The sequence below is a fragment of the Erigeron canadensis genome, chromosome 8, assembly GCF_010389155.1.
Source record: "Erigeron canadensis isolate Cc75 chromosome 8, C_canadensis_v1, whole genome shotgun sequence".
NCBI classification, from domain to species: Eukaryota; Viridiplantae; Streptophyta; class Magnoliopsida; order Asterales; family Asteraceae; genus Erigeron; species Erigeron canadensis.
This window is the reverse complement of record NC_057768.1, coordinates 47,087,597-47,108,226: the sequence shown is the minus strand read 5'-3', so window position 1 is coordinate 47,108,226 and position 20,630 is coordinate 47,087,597. Positions and strand designations below refer to the sequence as shown.

Sequence of the window (20,630 nt, the reverse complement as noted above, 5' to 3'; positions counted from 1 at the left end):
CTTGTTTATCTTGTGCTTTTATTATGCTTACTTTCACACGACTTGCATACAAATAGTTGATCTTGGTTTGATATTGGTACCAAGACATGAAATATGTCGTACTTTGTGTATGTCTAAAATAATAAATTATAAGGTGAAGTATTATAAGTAGTGTTGTGTAAGTTGAATTTCACTTATAATAAATATAATGAGGTGGAATTGAGGTGTAAAGCTTAATAAGAAGTAAAGTAATGTAAGAAAGTAGTTAAACATGTGACATGTCATAGTATTTAACCTAAGGTTGGGAATTAGTGATTCAGAATTGGATTATTGACGTGGAAAGTTAGAATTTTTTGAAAAACGATGAGAATTTATAGAGAAATTAGTTTGGGTAATTTTTACATATATAAAATATAGTTTATGAAATTATATGTAAAAACTTCATACTTACATAATTATTTAGAAGCATCAACGTTAATATAAACTCAAATTAAATTAACATTTTAATAAAACTTTTCATAATTTTTTTTTTTACCAAAGTTGATAGATTCACTTAAATTTTGACCGATTATGAAGCAGGGGCGGTACTAAAGGGGGGGAGGGGGGGAAGGGGGTCCAATGTCCCCCTCCAAATTTAAATTTTGTTATGTATTTTTTAAATTTTTTTATAAATTTTTAAAAAATTTCTATAGGTTTTTAACATTTTGCCCCCTTTTAAATTTATTTTTCATAAGTTTTTTAAGTTTGCTCCTTTTAGAATTTTTTCCCGATACCGCCTCTGCTATGAAACATTGACCACAATTGATCTGATTTTTGAGTCGACCCCGTTGAATTGAATCCCTACCTTCGATCCCGATCTCGTTGATTTTTACATTTGTTGAACCAATTTAAGATGGTTATTGAGTATTGACTTTTAGTTACCGACTAGTTATTAGTAGTATTTCCCAAACGGTCATCTCGGCCAAGTAACATCCATGTCACTATATATAGGGCCTATTTGTTTTTCCGCTTTGTATTTATTTACAATATATTGATTGTAGATAAGAGTTTTTATTGATTTGAGGTTTTTCAATATTGAGAAACTTTGTTTCTTCAACTCTTTCATCACCATACACAATAGAAAAACACATGAAAGTAAATATGCAATCACAATAAACTGGCAATAAAATCCAGACTCTGCAATTCAAAATGATGTCAAATTGTCAATGGGTCATATATATAGGCATGTGCGTATGATCTAGTAGATTTCAACCCTCTCCACTCACAAAAATTCGTATGATGACCCTTCTTGTACACTATCGCTTCATTTTTGTTTGAAACCTGAAATGGTGGGGATACCAGTTGAATTTTGTTTAGATTGCAATTGTGATCCATTAGCACCACCTCAATTTATTAAAACAACTGTGAAACCAAGGTAATTTTTGTTATGTATGAAATCAACTATCATTTAGTTAATCAAGTTCTAACTGTGATTTATTCGTTAAATCTAGTTCATATTGAACGATTTTTGCCACTTTTTAGAACTTGGGATTAGGATAGTCATTTATATGATTTTCTCATTTCCAGCACTGTGAACTTTGTTATTCATTTGTATATGATTTATTTGATCGTGCAAGGGAACATCAATTAGGAAATGATAATCGCACCTTATGTACATATTCATTGTAGTGTTATAGGCGAATTGTTGTAAGTTCTGTTTCAGTGTTTTGGTCCCGTCTTGGACTCAAGATTTCATACTTTACATTAATACTGGCCCGGTTTTAGGTTGGTAACATATGAATTGGCACACATGGCTTTTTGTCAAAAACGAAAAGTTTTCCAGTCATGGATTCAGATATCATTTATGTTGAAAAAAACAGAACTTCATTGTGCGTTTAAATGTAAGGAGCAAGTCCCTGGTAATTAATCCTTTGATTTAAATGTGGTGTGAACATATGACCTAGGTAAAATTATAGTTACGTATGACTTAGAGTGTATTCGCTTAAGTAAATATAAATGTATGAAACGAAAGAAAATCCATTGTTAGATACAATATGATTCCAAACGAAAGCCCATTTTATGATACATATATGTTCCACAATATATTTTTAACAAGTGGAGTCATTGGCATACATGTTCATATATGTTTCATACAATAGATATTTTATTCTCATTGTAGTTATAATCATAATGTAATAATTTATAGTTTATATGAGCTGAAGTAGTCAATTCCTCGTCTTAACTTAGAGAGAGTAAAAAATATATGTGTATCACGCTTTCAAGGGATATAACCACCATGACCACTACCTTTGCCACTACCTCCTCCATATCCGCCATGACAACCACTGCCTCCTGAACCACAATCATCATGTCCACCATGATCACCATGCGATCCTCCGGAACCACTACCATCACCAACTCCACTACCATATCCACTTCCTCGTGCTCCCCCTCCACCTAGTGGCGAAGCTAGAAATTTTTGAGTGGGGTCAATAATTACGTATATAAGTTTAGGGGTCTAATGTTTCAAAAATAAAGTGTATAACCGAATGGAAGTTATTTTCGGTTATAGGCAGTTAAGATTGTGAAGGGACGCGACTTTCAGAATAGATGTGTCTGTTAGAAAGTTATACCCTTTAGTGAAAGGGTGTGTTGTTTAGTATGTGTCTATTGGGTAATTATAAATACCCATGTAAAGTCCATTTGTAAAAGCATGAAGAACAAGACGAACACGTCGTGTGTTTAAGTGTTGTGAAATAAGAAGATGAGTTTAGTATTTATTGTTGTTTGTAAGAAAGAGACGAGGGACCAACAATGCATGCATTAGGTAGGATGGTTTCTAAGATCGAGCACTACGTATATACTTCAATTCAAGAGGCCCAACCACATGCAAATATCGAGAACACCAGCCGGACCCTCTCTTTTTCATTTTCATTTACGACCCTATAGCTAACTACATGATATGGTGGGTCTTTTTTGTGGTGCTATTTCTTGTCGTCCACTTTCTTGATCATTTATATATCCCGGGTCACTACTCGATTGAGTAATCAAATCGCTATATAGCCGTGTTCAAAAAAGTCAAACGTATGATCATATCGAGATCGAGTCTGTCCTCTCAGTCACATGTTTACGCGTAATAATTAACTGTTAAAACTCATCATATATTTCCATGTATGTATGATTAGCATTTGCGAACACTTTTGGACATGGTTAAGTAATTACTGACAATTAATTACGAGGATAGAAATTTGCAGACTTGAAAACGGGCCGGTCAACGATTGAGGCCCAAGCCAAAGCTTCGGAGTCTCGGAGATGGGCATTTGATGAAACTAATTGAATGAGTTTTTTTCTAAAACAGTATAGTAAGAAATTTTATTTACCAAATTAGCATACTTCTAAAAATATTTCCCACTAACAAAATAACCTACTAAATAAGATTGAACTTGCATCGCTTTCTCCACATCCATTACCTTAATACTTAACTAAATGATGCTTTCTTCAAATGAGTCGATTTGCTAAAAAGCCAGTTTCGTTTAAACAGGCTCGAACACGGAAAGGAAATCAAGATTAACCCAACAAAAGAAATCTTTCATTATATATCGTAATATATACAAATCTAAAGGGCTAAATGAATTTATAATAACGAAAATGGAATGCCACAAAGTTAAAACTCAATTGGTGTTGAAATTCAGTTGGCACCACAAAGTTAAAATCAATTGGTGTTACTTATATAGTTATGTTTAGATAGTTAGCTAGCAATTGGCCGGAGTACCAGCTCTTTTAACAAAAGGTATATACTGTAATCAAGTTAGTTGAGATCTTGGGTAGTTGCAAACTCATATGACAATTATACGAGATTTCTAAGATATATGCATATGACAACTGGGCAGTACTGGTTACACTTGGTAGGTATTTCACACATGTAGTGAAAACGTCAAAAAATTAAATTGAGTATGGATAATAGATAGCCGTGGAAAATATTAGATACATATATATAGCCAATTAGCCATATAGGTGTGGAAACAGAAAACAATTAAAATATTCAAGTAAAAGAGACTAGATGGATTATCGGTGAGACCCTGACTCGCTGTGCATAAATATTATACATCTTGAAGAATTATTCATATAGGTTTTTGTTGCTAACACTGGGCTTTATTAAGGTTGATTTTAAGTTAGGCTTTTGTGAATATTGAAGATGATAAAGATAGAACAAGATTTAAAAAAATGAGATGTATTAAAAACTCTATATTTAATAAATTTATACTAATTTGGTAAATATTTTTGAAACTATACTAAATTGGTAAATAAGTTTTTTCATTATACTAGATTCGGAAAAAACTCCTAATTGATATCTAATCCTGGGATTCGCACATAAAACTTGTAATTTTATTATATTATATATATTACGAAATTCAAGGCTCGTGTATGTTTTATAATATATAAAAGAGAAAAGTGAGTATGGGGCAGTTATGTACCAAATTTGGGTGAAAGACCTCCCACATACCAATATTTCAATATTTTGAATTAATGATTGACCCCCATGATTTTATGGTTTTAAAAAAAATATGTAAGAGGTTTTCACCCAACTTAAATGCCTAACAGCCTCATATTCTCCCTATATAAAGTTACTACTCCGTATTTTTTATTGCATGTAATAAGTTTATAACGTATCACTAACTTTTATTATCAAAATTCTTCACTTATATATTATCATCTCGGTGTCATCGCTATCTAATATTCTAATAGTCTATACTAGCTTCTAACATTTACTTAGAGAAAAATTAATTACTAATTAATCAAATTACTTTTAATAAACTTTCTTTTGGAAAAAAAAAATACGAAATGAGTGTTAATCTTGTAACTTTGATGATTTATTTTACATCAATTTTTATCCTTTAAAATATCCCACTACCTCTTAATATCAAGTAATTTTACATGAATAACGCTAGTCGCTTCCACCACCATCACCAGTACACCACTGTCACCAACATGTACACACTTTTCCTTCACTGCCGCCGTACATCAAAATTTCCTCTCTAATAATGATCACCTCCACTTCCCCCCAAATAAAAACAAAAAATAAAAACATTAGATGAAAAAGGCGAAATATATGAAGCAAATTTTCAAACATGCGCACTAACACATTAAGAAGGCAGAGCATTCCCAGTGACAGATTTGGGGCACAAATTAATGTCGGTCTCAAAGCTTCGTTTCTTCTACATGTGAAGAAAAAGTAGAAAAAGAACTACGCAATATTTTCGTATGCGAACAAACAGATTTAATTTGTTCGTTAATTAGTACACTACGTAGTGCTCCACTACGGCGAATTGAGCCTATCTACCCATGTGGGATATCTATCACATGCTGAACCAAGTTTGTATATATTGGTTTGGTTTCATGAGCGGGATGTGAGGACTTTTGAAAACAACCTAAGCTAAAAGGCTTACTTCTTTTTTTCTTTCAAGAATGGTTATCAAAAATATATATATATATATATATATATATATATATAGGAAATTCGAATATGTGTAAAGTTCATATATGTAGTTACATACATATCATGATATAGATAATTGATATATTACAAAAATGTCCCCTTGATTTCTATGGTAATACATCCATAATGATGGAGTTGATTGCATCCAAGTTAAGCTAAAAAAATATATACATACATTATACTATAAGAAAACCTATATTGTTTTTATGGTTTATGGTTTAAGGCTTTAAGCTATAGAATAGCAACATCGTTTTTTCTCTTCTTCTATTTAGATATAACAAATTCCAAAGAGTACTAATGCACACAGTTTATTCACAAATTTCTTCTAATAACAACGGATAATATTTGTTAATAGATAGATGAAACTATTGAAGTGTTGTTATAAGATTAGTTCACTTAATCATGTCTTGTTGATAATGAAACAAAATTTGAAATTGTGGTATATGATACTTTGGCATTATTTTTGGCTGTTGTGTACATTGGAACAAAAGTTAAAAAGTATGTTACATGAGCTCGGATTTATAGCTTGCATTTACTTCAATTGGTGAACTCGCTCAGCAAGTAGCCCAGAAGTTAGTTCAAGTTGTTTACTTCAAAGTGTGTTCAAACTTCAAATAAACCAACTAGGAGTGTGTTATATGTGTATATGTCATTCAAATATGTACATTTACATTTAATAATGTGTCAAATTTATTTCTACAACACAACTAATTTTAATACTTTGATTCAATAGCAATAAAAAGGTATCCATTGAAAATTTGCGTTGATCAAACCGTTTTGTTTCTCTTTATTACACAAAACCTATACATTGTATAAGAGATTCAATAAACAAGTTTAAGATGCTCTGTCGTACGTGGATACACACACTTTATATTTCTCAAGTACTAACTATTTCTCAAATTCATGGTTCATGTATGTTTCAAGAAAACTCTCTATACGATGCAACTTACAGCATTTTGCAAGAATATACATGTACGTAGATAGGTAGCAAATTAAAAGGTTCTTGGAACATTCTATTTGAACAAATAACAATCTCATTGACCTTTGTGGGTGCATATCATAGCTATATCTTTTAAGGTACAATTAAAGTTATTTTAAGAAAAAATTTTTTGCGAGAACCTTTGAGAACTTTTCAAATGAAGCCCAACTGATGATTGTTCTTTACACGAAAATTGTTTTTTGACTTTTTTCTGAATAACTTTTGTGTAATTTTGAAGTTTATAATTATGTGAAGACATAGATTATCATCCGTTATTGATGAACGATAACTATATAGACTTTTACCGCACTAGTTTTAGCCATTTTGTTGTGTTTTGAGTGAACTTAGGATACTTAATGGCATATATATGTGAATTCAGGTTCATTGCTCGTGGCATGAAGGAAACGTTAAGAAATTGTGATAAAGGACTTAAAGGAAGATAAATGGTGATTCGATGAAAATTCGGGTCGAGATTCAAGACTTAAAATAAAGAAACTTTTGCCAACATGAAGCCAATGACCATATGTTAGTATTTTGGGCATAACTTTTTCATACGGACTCCGTTTCTGACGAGTAAGCTATCCACGGAAAGGCAAGAGAAAGATCTACAACTTTCATGTTGAACCTGAAACCTCTAGCGCCACTCATTTCTCTCTAGAGCCACTGGAAGTCATTCTGAAGCTAACCAGTGCCGCTGGGTACATCACCAGCGCCGCTCCTCACCCAAAAAGCATGCCCAGTGCCGCTGGTACCTCACCAGCGCCGCTGGGGACCTCACCAGCGCCGCTGGGGACCTCACCAGCGCCGCTGGGGACCTCACCAGCGCCGCTGGGAGTGCACCAGCGCCGTTGGAAAAGTCGGTTCAGTTAGGGTTTTGCCTTAAACCTATAAATACTAACTCAAAAACCCTAGGGCCGCAACACACACATTCCATCCGCCCTTGGGGCTGCTTCTAGGGTATTTTCATCTGATCAAAACCCTTGCAACATCCCTATAACACCCACACTATCCATAATCATTCATAATCATTCCAACCATCAATCCATTCATGCATCAAGGATTTTCTTCATCAACCATTGAATATCTGAAGATGGAGATGTCTGGCTAAACCTCTCGTTATCTCTCCCGGTGAATGATTCTTGTTTAACTATGTTTAGCAAACCTTTTATTTATTTGTATGAACATTGATTCTTCGTTGGTGATTTATGCAAGTACTTGAATATTTGTTCATTTAAGTTGTTATCTGATTATCATAAGACAGTCTATTGTGAGTCAACAATTTGTACTGAGTCCAACTAGCTTAGGGATTAAGACAAGTTGTGTGGTAAACATAGGTTGTGCCCAAAATAGTTCATTGCAACTTAACAAATTATGTCTATGTGATTTGGAACAAATGATTCATAGGGTTTGTTGAACTAGTTTATTCAATTATCCAGGAGCCGGGAGGGATGCGCCCTTTTTATTACTGTCTACAACTTTCTTTATATTATTGCTTAGTTCAATTAGTATAAGTCTAGCGAATTAATTCCATTGTCATTTTCTTTGATCAAATTTAGGGTTAGTATTATCTTCAAAATCAATCGTGATTGTTCAACTTAACTATAATCACAGAAGCTCCTCGTAGGAACGATATCCACTTACCCTATCTACTATAAGGTATTTAGGTATTTATTTTTGATCGGTACTTCGACGTCGATCAGTTATATAATTGTGGAGATTTGGATTCTTGATCACATGTGCACGAATATTGCTATGATTACATGTATGCAAGTCGATCACATGTAATCATAGGAATATTCGTGCACATGTGATCAAGAATCCAAATCTCCACATAATTGTATAACGGATGATAATTCATGCCTCCACACAATTATAAACTTCAAAATTACACATAAGTTATTCAGAAACAATCAAAAAACAATTTTCAAGTAAAGAATAATCATCGGTTGGGCTTGATTTGAAAAAATTTTAAAGGTTCTCGCAAAAAAAAAGGTTCTCAAAATAACTTTTCAATATATATATATATATATCCCGTCTTTGTTCCGCCATTCCGGTCTATTAACAGTCATATAATGTATTGTCAAATGATAAATACTTGGAATAAGATTACAAATTACACACCAACACTTAAATTCATAAACACTTGTGATATGATTACAAACTGATGATGCCACTATCAATTAGATGCATCTAGTTTTCACAAAATAACATTGTCCTTTGTAACAAAGGTCTTGTTCAATCTTATTTTTAATACTCATACAAAAGAAGGTAATATAGTTATGGAGACATTCATTTTGTGCAATCTTTGAGCAAGAAACCTTTTCAAGGAATATAGCCACCATGGCCAGCACCTTCACCACTCCCACTACCACTTCCATGTCCATTTGTACCACCACCTCCACCACCACCACCTCCTGAACCGCCGCCACCACCACCGCCTCCAGCATGTCCACCATGTGATCCTCCTGCCCCACCACCAGCACCGCCGCCACTACCATATCCACTTCCACCAGCACCACCGGCTCCTCCTCCTCCACCGCCCCCACCACCATGTCCACCTCCACCACCACCACCACCAGCGGCTCCGCCGGCACCTCCATAACCAGCACCACTCCCCCCACCTTCTCCACCACCATAACCTCCACCATGTGCTCCTCCACCACCACCACTACCTCCTCCACTACCACCACCTCCTCCTCCACCTCCAGCAGCTCCACCACCATACCCTGCACCACCCCCTTCACCAGCACCTGAACCACCGCCATATCCAGCACCATGTTCTCCTCCTGCACCATAGCCACCACCCCCTCCACCACCACTACCCCCTCCACCACCACCACCACCTCCTTCTACACCACCATGAATGTAGGGAATGCTGTCTTCATAAGTCAAGAGAGCTCTAGTAGCCGCACTAACGCCTAAACCTAATAACACCAAAAAAACCACACTTGAAATTTTGTGATTAGCCATGTTTGTTGAAGGTGTGTGTGTTTTGTAATGTGCATGAAAATGCATGGCTATATATACAGGCCGGCATTGGGTATATGGTGGTTACATGAAGCACTAGCTACTTCAAGTGGCCTAATTAACCAGCTTCTCTAAGTGAATAATCTTGTTACCTTATGGCCCTACAAAGTCTCCCACTTCAAAAATGGATGTCCAACACAACCCATTTAGATTTACGCTCATATTGTTTATTGATCAACTCCTTAATTAACAAATACTCATCATAATTAACGTGTTAATTAGGTCACTTGCAATAAAATATTATGGATGGGCGGGGAAATTGCCTAATTAATAATAGGCGCAATTAATATTTATCTTTGCTATAAAGGGTAAAATTGTATTTGCCACAATAAAAAAGTTACTGATCAATTTTTTTTTTGGATAAATTGAGTCTTTTCCAAACAATTTGTAGAACAAGGTGATAGTGATACATGAATAAATTTGAAAAACTGGCGGGGTTTCACAATATTTATAACTCGGTCTATTATAATTGATGAGTAAAAGGAACACTATTCATAATTCACAAAGTATCATATGACGGCATGAATGTAATGAAAACATGTTAATGGCCAACGAGACATATTTTAGTTTTTAAGGAATTGCTCAAATTCCATGTTCTTTCAATTCCACTCAAAATATAATGATCGTTATCATTTTGATACGCGATTGGCCAATTTCAGAATTAAAGTGTGAACATGAAAAAGTAGAAAAGGTCGATAGCATATCGATCATATATTTATATTTTATATATGCTTTTTCTAACTAATGCCTTGTAGACCGATTATTACAAGCATAAATTTAAAAAGAACAACACTATTATAAAACTTAATTCTTTTTAATCCAACACAAATGTGTGGATTTATCCAGAACTCTAACCTTTCATCTCTCTTTGGTTCACTGGAATTCATTAACTCAATTCCATGATTCTAACAATATACCAATCCTCATCTTCAATACAATAATGTTTGATTTGTGTTTTACCTTAAGCTTCCGATACGATACAATCCTTTGAAGGAGTTTACAAAAACTTACAAGTGTATTTCGATCACTTTGAAAATGTGTAACATACCCACATTGTTAATGTTATATATACTTGTGACAAAACTTATAAAACTGAGTTATTTATTAGTCATGTGTTAGACCTCAAAAGTCAATCTTTGTCTTATGGAAACAAAAAGGAATGAATAATGGTAAATCCATGGCTACCTTGACTCAGTTTCTCCAGTAGCCGTGGCGGAAGCAGAGGTGGTGGTAGGCGAAGGCCTTAATTGGGACAGTTCCATATTAAGCCATCAACCTCGTCCATGCTCTGGCCTTGGAGTTGGCAACAATAACGACCCCCAGTGGCGACAAAACCAGGGCAAGGCCTGTAAGCTTTAATAGGCCACCAACCAAAACTTATACACAAACTAGTATATGTTAGTGTTAAAATTTGTATCTCACCAGTCACCAGTACACAAATTATGTTTTGTGAGGTTTACAAATCTAAATACACAATTACGGGTATATATCCAATTATCCATTGTATGTTGTTAAGGATGGGAGTCATGGAACCTACCTTGATATGGTTTTGTTGTAGGGTAAGTATTTAATTAGATGTAGCTAATTAGTGGCTATTATCTTATCTCTTATCGTCATTTCTAGCGTGTATGTCATTTGTTATCTCTGCACTACATTATTAGAGCTTTTAGAAGTATTATTTATATATGATTCGAGGTATAATTAAAAATTTTGTAAGGATATATGTTGATTAAACTATTAAGAGCCTTTAGCAGACTTGGTTGACATTCACTGATCTCATCATCAGCTAAGAAAAACTCAATAACACATCCATTAGATAGACTGACTAATATAGAGGTCCAAAATAACAGAAGCATGGAGAGAGAAAAATGTGTGAATGAAAAGGAAGAAATATGGGAAGAAGTCCGATACAAAAAAACAAGGAAGGTGTCCGCAATAAGGTACATCATAAGGAAGGATTGGTCAAGTTTTACGTCACCAATATCTCAGATGGCTGCAGGCCATAGGATCTGGCCACTGCTTTAAAAAGGTATGGAGATATCGCAGGGGTGTATATTGCAAGGAAGCGAAACAAGGATGGGGATAAATTTGGCTTTGTGTCATATAAGGGAGTCAAAGATTGGAGCAGCCTAGAAAAGAATCTAAAAAACGCACGGGTGGGGAAATTTAGTGTTAACGTCAAATTAGCAAGATTTGCGATGGAAAATGAGATGATTGAAGATAGAAGAAAGTAGTCTACAGGGTTGACGAAGAGGTTCATTACGACGAGGGGGAGGGCTCCTAGTGGTCCAGCATGGGTCAAGAGTGGGCTTTCTTTTCGAGATGTAACGACAGGGGTAACAGGAGAGAAATCGATGGAGAAAGTGATTCGGGTTGAGCAAGAGGAAACAGCGTTCTCACACCTTATCGGGAGAGCAATGGCGGTGCGTTGCAGTGACTTTGAAATCCTGTGTCCATCAAATCTCTACTTCTTAATGCTGGCTGGGTAAATGTAGAGACGACATATATAGGGGGACTGAGTCACTTGCTTTCCTTCTCCAGCAAAAAGGAGGCAGAGGAGTTCATATACAAGGAAGATGTGTGGAGGAAATGGTTTACAAGAGTTGATACATGGGCAGGCCAAGTCCTACCGTTCGAACGTATTGCTTGGGTGTCTATCTCGGGGGTCCCTCTACATCTTTTAAAAGCTGAAGTTCTGCTGCAAATTGGAAAGGGAATCAGAAAAGTTGTATCTCTCCCTGACATTTGTAATAAAACTTCCAATTTGGCTAAAACAAAAATTGGTGTTTTAGTTGGGGATGGAAGTCGTATCGAGCAATCGAGTACTCTGAAATGGAAAGATAAAATGTTCAAGATTTGGATGGCAGAAATTGATAACGACTGGTGTCCAGATTTGAGCATGAAAGATGAAAGGAAATTGACGGAATCCTCCGCTGCAGTGCCGGAATGTGTGCCCGTCGAGGTGAGGGGGGTAAACGAACAGGCTGTTTCAAAAAAGACAATGGAGAGAGATGATGGGCTGCATGGGAAATTGAAGTGATCCTCGAGACAGGATGATGGATTCTCACTCCCCATACAAGGAGTTAATGTGGGGGGTCCCAAAAAATTCATAAGTCGTACTGAACCGCCGAAATTCAATTCAATTAATATTAGAAGGAAAGCCAAAAGTTTTATTAATAAAAAAGGGGAAATTTTGAATAAAAGTAATATTAAAGAAAATAATTTCGGTGATTGGGCCATGTTGGTAGCAGACCGTAACACCAGGCCCAAAAAAAGAGCAAGGGATGAATTTATGCTTGGGCCTACGAGGGGGTAGTCCAGGATTTTAATTTCAATTCACAAAATAAAGACCTGGTGCCAGAAGAGGTAGCTGAACCAAATACAAATAAAGAAACATTATCTAATACTGTTGACCTAAACCCGTACCCTGATTCATTGGGAAATCTGGGGAACAATAAAGAGGAGGGGGAGAGAGTAGATATGATGGAGACAAGCACTGGAGATATAGAGGATGACGAAATTCCAGAAACTCAAATTGAGAAAGTGGTGGATGAAACAATGGAGGCAGGAGATACGGTTGGGGTGAATCTACAGGGATGCAGAAATAGAGTCAAAGATTCAATTGTCAAAGAAGGTAAAAATGCTATTTTCCAATGAATTGTTTAAGCATCAATATCAGGGGTGTGGGGGTTAATGGGAAGGCAGATTGGATCAGGGGAATCAAAAATAAAGAAAAGATCGATTTCATTTCGTTGCAAGAAACACAATGTGCTTCGATCAACGAGACTATCATTAGAAAATTTTGGGGTAAAGCTAAGCTTGGTTGGGAAGGGGTGGACCCTACGGGTCGTTCTGGTGGTCTTATTTGTATGTGGGATACGGGGATATTTAATAAAATTGGTGGATATAAAGATAGTAATTACTTGATCGTCAAAGGAAATATCAAAGGTTATAATGAGAGTATTTGGCTGGCTAAGATATATGCTCCTCAGAAACTGCGTGATAAGAAAAGGTTGTGGGAGAGACTTACAGAAATCAGAAATAACGAAGGTGGGATTTGGTTACTAATGGGTGATTTTAATTCAGTTAGAATACCAGAAGAAAGAAAAGGGTCAGTCTTCAATCCTAATTGTGGAAGGGCGTTTAACGAATTCATCCATAATGCAAATTTGGAGGAATACGAGATGAAAGGGAACCGGTATACCTTTATGAAGGAGGAAAATAACAGGAGGAAATTTAGTAAAATAGATAGATTTTTGCCTGGAAGTGAATTCATAGATAAATGGCCGCTTGCTTGCTTAAGGACTCTACCACGATTTCTTTCAGATCACAATCCACTAATGTTGACGGTGAAAGACTTTAATTATGGTCCGAGGCCGTTTCGATTTTTAATTCTTGGATGGAGAATGATGAGTTTGAAGAAGTTGTGAGGAAAGCGGTGGATTCTTTCGTGTATTGTGGGAAGGCAGACCTTAAACTGTCAATGAAATTGAAACACATCAGGGACCAGATTAAAGAGTGGAGAAGGAAATGCAAGATTTCGGAGGAAGAGGAAATGGAAAATTGCAAAAAGGAGATAGGAGAGGTGGACTTTATCATGGAAGAGAAAGAACTAAATGATGAAGAAAGATGGGTGAGGGAGGAATGTCTTAGAAAAATCACTAAGATGAATTTGCGTAAGGCCATGGACCTTAAGCAAAAGTCTCGAATCAAGTGGGCGGTAGATGGAGATGAGAACTCGAAATTCTTCCACGGCTTTATAAATAGAAGGAAGACTGTGAATGCTTAACATGGATTAATGATTAATGGGAACTGGGAGGAACGGCCGAATAGAGTTAAAAAACAAGTCTTCTCCTTTTTTCGAGAAAAATTTAAAGAAGAGTGGGAGGAGCGGCCGAAGTTTACTTGTTGGACTGGGTCAAAACTTGCAAATGAGGAAGCTGCAAATCTCACACAGAGATTCTCAGTGGCGGAAATAAAGAAGGCGGTGTTCGAATGTGGGGATGACAAGGCTCCCGGGCCTGATGGGTTCAATTTTAAATTCATCAAAAGATTTTGGAACGTCTTAGAATCTGATTTTATTGATGTTTTTAATGATTTCTATAGCTCTGGCAATATTAGTAGAGGATGTGGCAGCTCTTTCATCACTCTCATCCCTAAGGTCACGGATCCTGGGGAACTAAGCGACTATCGCCCCATTAATTTGATTGGTGTTATAAACAAGACTATTTCAAAGGTGCTGGCTAACCGGTTGAAAAATGTTTTGGGCTCGGTGATCTCAACTCATCAGACCGCTTTCATTAGTGGGAGAAGTATAATCGATGGGCCATTGATCCTTAACGAAATTTTTTCATGGGCAAAGAAAAAAGAGAAGAAGATCTTTGCTTTTAAGATTGACTTTGAAAAGGCGTATGATAATGTAAATTGGAAATTTCTTATCTCTATTCTTAAGGAGATGGGATTTCCGGTATTATGGTGTAGATGGGTTTATGGTTTGTTGGCCGCGGCTAGGTCTTCCGTCCTTGTTAATGGGGCTCCTACTTTCGAATTCCAATGCCAAAAAGGAATGAGACAGGGGGACCCGTTAGCTCCGTTTTTGTTCACCATTGTGATGGAAGCATTATCAGTGATGTTAAGGAAAGCGGAGACGAGTGGAAATTTTAAAGGTATTGAATTAAGTGGTAGTGGCCCTGTTGTCTCTCACATGTTCTACGCGGATGATTGTGTAATTTTGGGGGAGTGGTCAGACAATAATATTAGATATGTGACGACGATTCTTAGAGTTTTTTACATATGTTCTGGTCTAAAAATTCATCTTGGCAAGTCCTCATTATTTGGAGTGGGGGTCGGGAATATGGAAATAAAATATATGGCCAAGAAGATTAACTGCTTGGAAGGAACTCTTCCGTTTCTTCATCTCGGCATTTGGATTGGGGCCAACATGAACAGAATCTCGAATTGGAACTTTCTCTTGGATATTTTTGAGGCCCGGCTTTCAAGATGGAAGGCGGCCAATCTCTCTATGGCAGGAAGAATTACACTCATAAAATCGGTAATGGAAAGTCTTCCCAATTACAACTTTTCTATTTTTAAAGTCCCAGTAACGATTATTGATGTGTTGGAGTCCAAAATAAGAAAATTCTTATGGGGTGGGGGTGAGTCGACAAAGAAAATAAATTGGGTGTCGTGGGAAAGAGTGGCTTCACCGATCAAAATGGGGGGTCTTGGGCTGAATTGTTTACGGGACACTAATGTGGCGCTTTTATCTAAATGGATGTGGAGGTATAAAACGGAGCCGAACAATCTATGGAGGAGAGTAATCAGCAGTATTCATGAGACCAAGAAAGCATGGAATTTCATTCCAATCAATAATTACATGCCAGGGGTGTGGAGGAATATTGTGAAGAGTATAGAATCGGTAAAAGTGGCCGAGGTTGGACTTAAGGAGATGCTAATAGGGGAACTTGGTAATGGAAAAGATATCAGTTTTTGTGGCTTGATAGATGGGCCTGCAATATGCCATTAAAAGAGAGATTTCCTCTCCTCTTCAAACTCGAAAAGGAGAAGATGATTAAAGTAGGGGATCGATTTAACGCGGAGACTAATAACTTCAGTGGCAGATGGAAATGGGCGAGAAATTCGTTGTCAACCCAAGAAACTGGGGAGCGAAATGAATTGATGGCGCTGCTGAATGGGATGATGGTGGTGAATAGACCGCATAGATGGGTGTGGCAAGGGGCTAAAGAGAACGTCTTCTCGGTCAAAGATGTTAAGAAGTTCTTGGAAAAAAGGAAAGACTACACGAATAGGTACATTATGGAATGGTGCAATTGGGTCCCAAAAAAATGCAATGTGTTTGTTTGGCGAGCCGCGATTGACAGGATCCCAACAAATGAGGCGTTGAAGAATCGCAATTGTTGGAATGGGGATACTTCCTGCGCACTTTGTGGGGAGGGATCAGAAACCACGAAACATATTTTTTGCGAGTGTGAAATTTCTGCCCGGGTATGGCACTTCATTAGCTGCTGGAGCAAGTCTACTCCTTTCTTTGTGTTCGATGTAGCAAATATTCTGGAACTATACAAACAGCAAGGAAGAGGGAAGACAGAGGCGATGGTTATCAAAGGTATTATTATTATTAGTTGTTGATGTATTTGGAAAGCCCGGAACGCGAAGATCTTCGATAATATGGAGGTCAACACTACTGGGATCATTCAGAACATTAAAACACTCGGTTTTCTTTGGTTCAAACATAGATCGAGACATAGGAATTTATCTTGGAACGATTGGTGTAATTTTAATTTTGTGTAAATATTGTATATAACTACCGCCGGTGTTTTACCGGGGTATATATGAATAGAAGTTTACTTTTCAAAAAAAAGATAGATTGACTAATCGTACATACGTGGTTTAATTTGATGTACAAAAGAAATTAATATAATCTCGAAAACTCCTATCTTTGGGTCTCAAATCCCTCTTCACATAATCTTTAGCCATTTCTTGAGTATAAGCATCAAACCCCTTCTCACCACATTTCCGCCACATCTCCGCCGCAAAACTCCGGTGACCATAATACGCCTCGGCCTCCACCTCATCGTTCTCTGACCTCAAAGAAATCAGAAGTCTCTCGTAATGTCCAAGCGTAATGCCTTCAAGATCATTTAGTTTTTCAAGACCCGTGTCAGATACAGAGTAGAGTTCGCCCCGGACCCGGTGTTGACTGGACCCGGGAAAGTCGAGTAAGAAAGGGACACCGTATGGGCCTTGGACTAATGGAAGGGTTTGATCGGTGATATATGAACCGATGAAAACGGCGTCGTTCTGGGTGATTAAGTCTTGGATTAATGTGTGATTAGGGAAACCTCGTTTGAGTGTGCCGTATGAGAAGATTAAGGTTTTCTTTGTGTTGTGTGACATACCTTGATTTTGTGTAAAATGAATGAAGAATGAATGTGTGTTTTGTGGCTATGGTTTCTTAAATCATCATCTGCCATTTTATTTGTATGTTATATTTTGTTTAAGCCAATTAAAAATGGGCCTATAATAGATTTATCATTTATCTATTAAATTTACTACTAACTTGTTATCTTATCAACATAGATATGGGCTGATAGTTAGCCTATTATGTAAAACAAGAAAGTTCGAGTGCACCGGCATAGACGCATAGTCCATACTTGCGGGGAAAAAAATTTTGAAAAACGAAAATATGGATGAAATAAAAGAAAAAAAAAAACGTAGTTTTGCAAATTTTAACATAAATCAAATTTATTAAAGGATAAACACTTTAATTATTTGAACTGGTTATATGTATATTAGCAACTTGCCTCATTCACTATTTCACTATATATGTAACAAAAATTGACCTGAAAATTACAACATATGATTTATTAGTCTTCTAGTGATCTACATAATTCATATAACCCATTGGTTTAAGATGTTCTGAGTTGGTTTTAGTTCACATGGTCATACTTTATTACTTTTCAAGACTTGTACTCCGTATAAAAAATCATGAAGAACAAGCACATGTATTTCAATTTGGCATGGACCTACAAACAATGATGGTTTCTAAATTGATAAACTTTGACGAGCATACATGCGTATGAATGCAGAGCTGATGTACGAGTCTACGAGACATAGATTCGTCGTGTCTAAAAGTAAATTATTGTGTGAGTTGTGTTTAAAAAACTAATAAACCTGATTATGATAAATATGTAAACATAATTTGTTGAATATATTTTTTTGGATTTGTTGAAAAAGATCTAGCTAAAATAAAAAATAAACAAAAGAGAATGAGAATTATATATTATTTATTGTAGAGTTTAGATGTTACCACTCACATTTGATGAGTTCATGAGTAATAATTAATACCGATAACTGGGATATGAATATTATATTTGTCAAATGATCAATGTTTATACATTCTCTCTCAAAACTCAATAACATAAAAAAAAACTATATTTTCATTTTTTTTCTTTTCATTCCCCTAAAAAAGGTCAAAATATAAATTTGTTTAACATTTTTATTTTACTTTGTTTTATCTTATCATCATTTTTATTCATTTTGTTACCTTATCTTTAAAAATAAACTCGAGAATTATAATAACTGTTTTAAAAATTATACGAGTAACGGTTTAAGGTTTTTAATTTCCAAAACTTTGATGTATCAACTCAAACTTTTTTAAAATCTATATGGACATAGTTGTTACGAGCTTTTCAAAAGTTTTTTGAAAGCTTTAACTTTTAATTTGAATAATAAATTTCTAACGTGTTAAAAGATTTATTTTTGATGCAGATGACATGAACTTCTATTTGAAAGGAAAACTCAAAAATAAAACGCTATTTAAAATAGCATTTGCAAAAGCTTTTAGTTTAGATGAAACTTTTAAATTTTAAAAAACACGAATATCCTTTTCATAATTTTTGTTCAAAACTTTTAAAATTCACTTTTGTTATTTTACACTATTAATTGCAACTACAACTAGTTGTATATGTACTAATGCAATACAAGAAATTATGATATTTTTTTCGGTTTATCCTTTTAAAAAACAATTGAAATTTTTTTTTTATAAAAATAAAAACTTTGTACTAAAAATGATCTTTTATAAAATAAAATATTATTTTATTAATATTTTTTTTTATAAATAATAGTATTTGATATATTAATAGTTTTTAATAAAAAAATAAATATTTACAATAATTTTTTTTATAAAAATAAAGTTTTTTTTTATAAAATAAATACAAATATTTACAAAAATATACCAATGTACTTTGTGTAATTAAAACAACAACAACAACAACCATAATAATAAAAAAATAATAATAATAATAACAATAATAATAATAGCCATAATAATAATAATAATGGTTAATTACATAAATGATATCTGGACTATCCACCATATTACTGGTTTCATACCTAAAACTTTAAAATTTACGGTAGTCATACCCCAATTTAACGGCCAAACAGACGCTCGTCAAGTCAGGTATCGTCCGAGTGGAAAATTGATAAGTTGGGGTATAATAAGAGTAATTTTAAAGTTATAGGTATGAAATCACTATTATGGTGGATAATCCAGGTACTATATTAGTAAATAACCTTTATAATTATGTATCACTTATTGAATCAATAACCAAACAATGAAATAATTTTAAAAGTCTTGAGAGATTTTAGAAATTTTTTTTAACTGGATGTCCAAAATATTTATCATGCTTATGATATGTCAAAGGTTTTCAACATTGTTTAACTATCATCTTAGTAAACCCATTAAAAAGGTTTTTGACTTAAATATTATCCTAAGGTTTGAGAATTCACCATTTATATATGTAGTGGATTATTAGATGAGGTTTTCGAAACTTTAAAGTTGCATCATAAATATTCTTATAGATTACCATTATAAAAAAAGGGGTTTGTTAAATACAACCTTTAAGGCTGAGTTTAAAATGCATAAATTACTTGTACATTTACCATGAAAATCAGGGGGTGGACTTTTAATATGGAAGATACAAGTTTTTTTATGCACGTAACCCTTAGGGCTGTATTTAGCATTTCTCTTAAAAAATTTATCTTATTAAAGAAACATGAATGCTATATATAAATGAAAATCGAAAATATACAAGACATCTTTATATATAATAAAGAAGGATTGTTTTTTAAACTATTTTTAGAAACGATTATGATGTGGCATGTCTACAAATTTTTTTAAAATGTTTTTATTTTATTTATGATGTCATATCTAATTAATAAAATTTTAGAGATAAATAGCCAATAATATATTTTCAAAATGTTTTATTTTATTTATGATGTCTACAAATTTATTCTTTTAATTAGAAAACAAAATAAATACTTTTTTATATAATATCATAAATGTTTTTTTATGTTTTATTAATGCAATAGGTAGTAATATATATGATTGTTGTGTTAATCAAATTAATATCTTCAAGCCAAGTTATAATATATCAATAACAAAAATTATATACATTTTTTTAGATTTTTATTGCTTTTAAAATTTTATAAAAAATGTCTGGATTGAAGCCGGGCTGGTTAACTAGTTGTTTAGTAAAATTAAATTAAATGTTGAGCATTTTTTAGGAACTAAATAACAATCAAATCAATGAACATTTTAAAGGCTAATCATGGAAAAACAAGGTATTTCGGTATTTCCTTTAAATA

At 34.6% G+C, this 20,630-nt stretch overlaps 3 protein-coding genes across 3 annotated transcripts; 1 reads left to right on the top strand and 2 right to left on the bottom strand.

Annotated features, from left to right (window-relative positions):
- Positions 1–2,236: 2,236 nt before the first annotated feature.
- Positions 2,237–9,449, bottom strand: LOC122611006 (glycine-rich protein 5-like). The gene is made up of 2 exons (XM_043783958.1): positions 8,855–9,449; positions 2,237–2,427 (listed from the first exon to the last, which is right to left on the bottom strand). Exons 1-2 carry the CDS (start codon positions 9,447–9,449, stop codon positions 2,237–2,239), a joined length of 786 nt encoding a protein of 261 aa, XP_043639893.1.
- A 3,665-nt stretch (positions 9,450–13,114) lies between these two features.
- On the top strand, positions 13,115–13,824 carry LOC122611005. Its single transcript, XM_043783957.1, has 2 exons — positions 13,115–13,659; positions 13,788–13,824. The coding sequence occupies exons 1-2, from the start codon at positions 13,115–13,117 to the stop codon at positions 13,822–13,824; spliced, it is 582 nt and encodes a 193-aa protein (XP_043639892.1).
- A 3,047-nt stretch (positions 13,825–16,871) lies between these two features.
- LOC122609865 (putative gamma-glutamylcyclotransferase At3g02910) lies at positions 16,872–17,412 on the bottom strand. Its single transcript, XM_043782807.1, has one exon. The coding sequence runs from the start codon at positions 17,376–17,378 to the stop codon at positions 16,872–16,874; it is 507 nt and encodes a 168-aa protein (XP_043638742.1). The 5' UTR covers positions 17,379–17,412.
- Positions 17,413–20,630: the final 3,218 nt, after the last annotated feature.

Bases quoted from the DNA above. Each gene is read 5' to 3' on its own strand.
- LOC122609865 (XM_043782807.1), bottom strand. From the start codon at position 17,378: ATGTCACACAACACAAAGAAAACCTTAATCTTCTCATACGGCACACTC.
- LOC122611006 (XM_043783958.1), bottom strand. From the start codon at position 9,449: ATGCATTTTCATGCACATTACAAAACACACACACCTTCAACAAACATG. The intron at 2,428-8,854 runs GTTCAGGAGGTG...AAAAATTTCTAG, and splicing joins AGGCGGTGGTGGTGGCGGCG to CTTCGCCACTAGGTGGAGGG.
- LOC122611005 (XM_043783957.1), top strand. From the start codon at position 13,115: ATGAATTGTTTAAGCATCAATATCAGGGGTGTGGGGGTTAATGGGAAG. The intron at 13,660-13,787 runs GTATACCTTTAT...GATTTCTTTCAG, and splicing joins TACGAGATGAAAGGGAACCG to ATCACAATCCACTAATGTTG.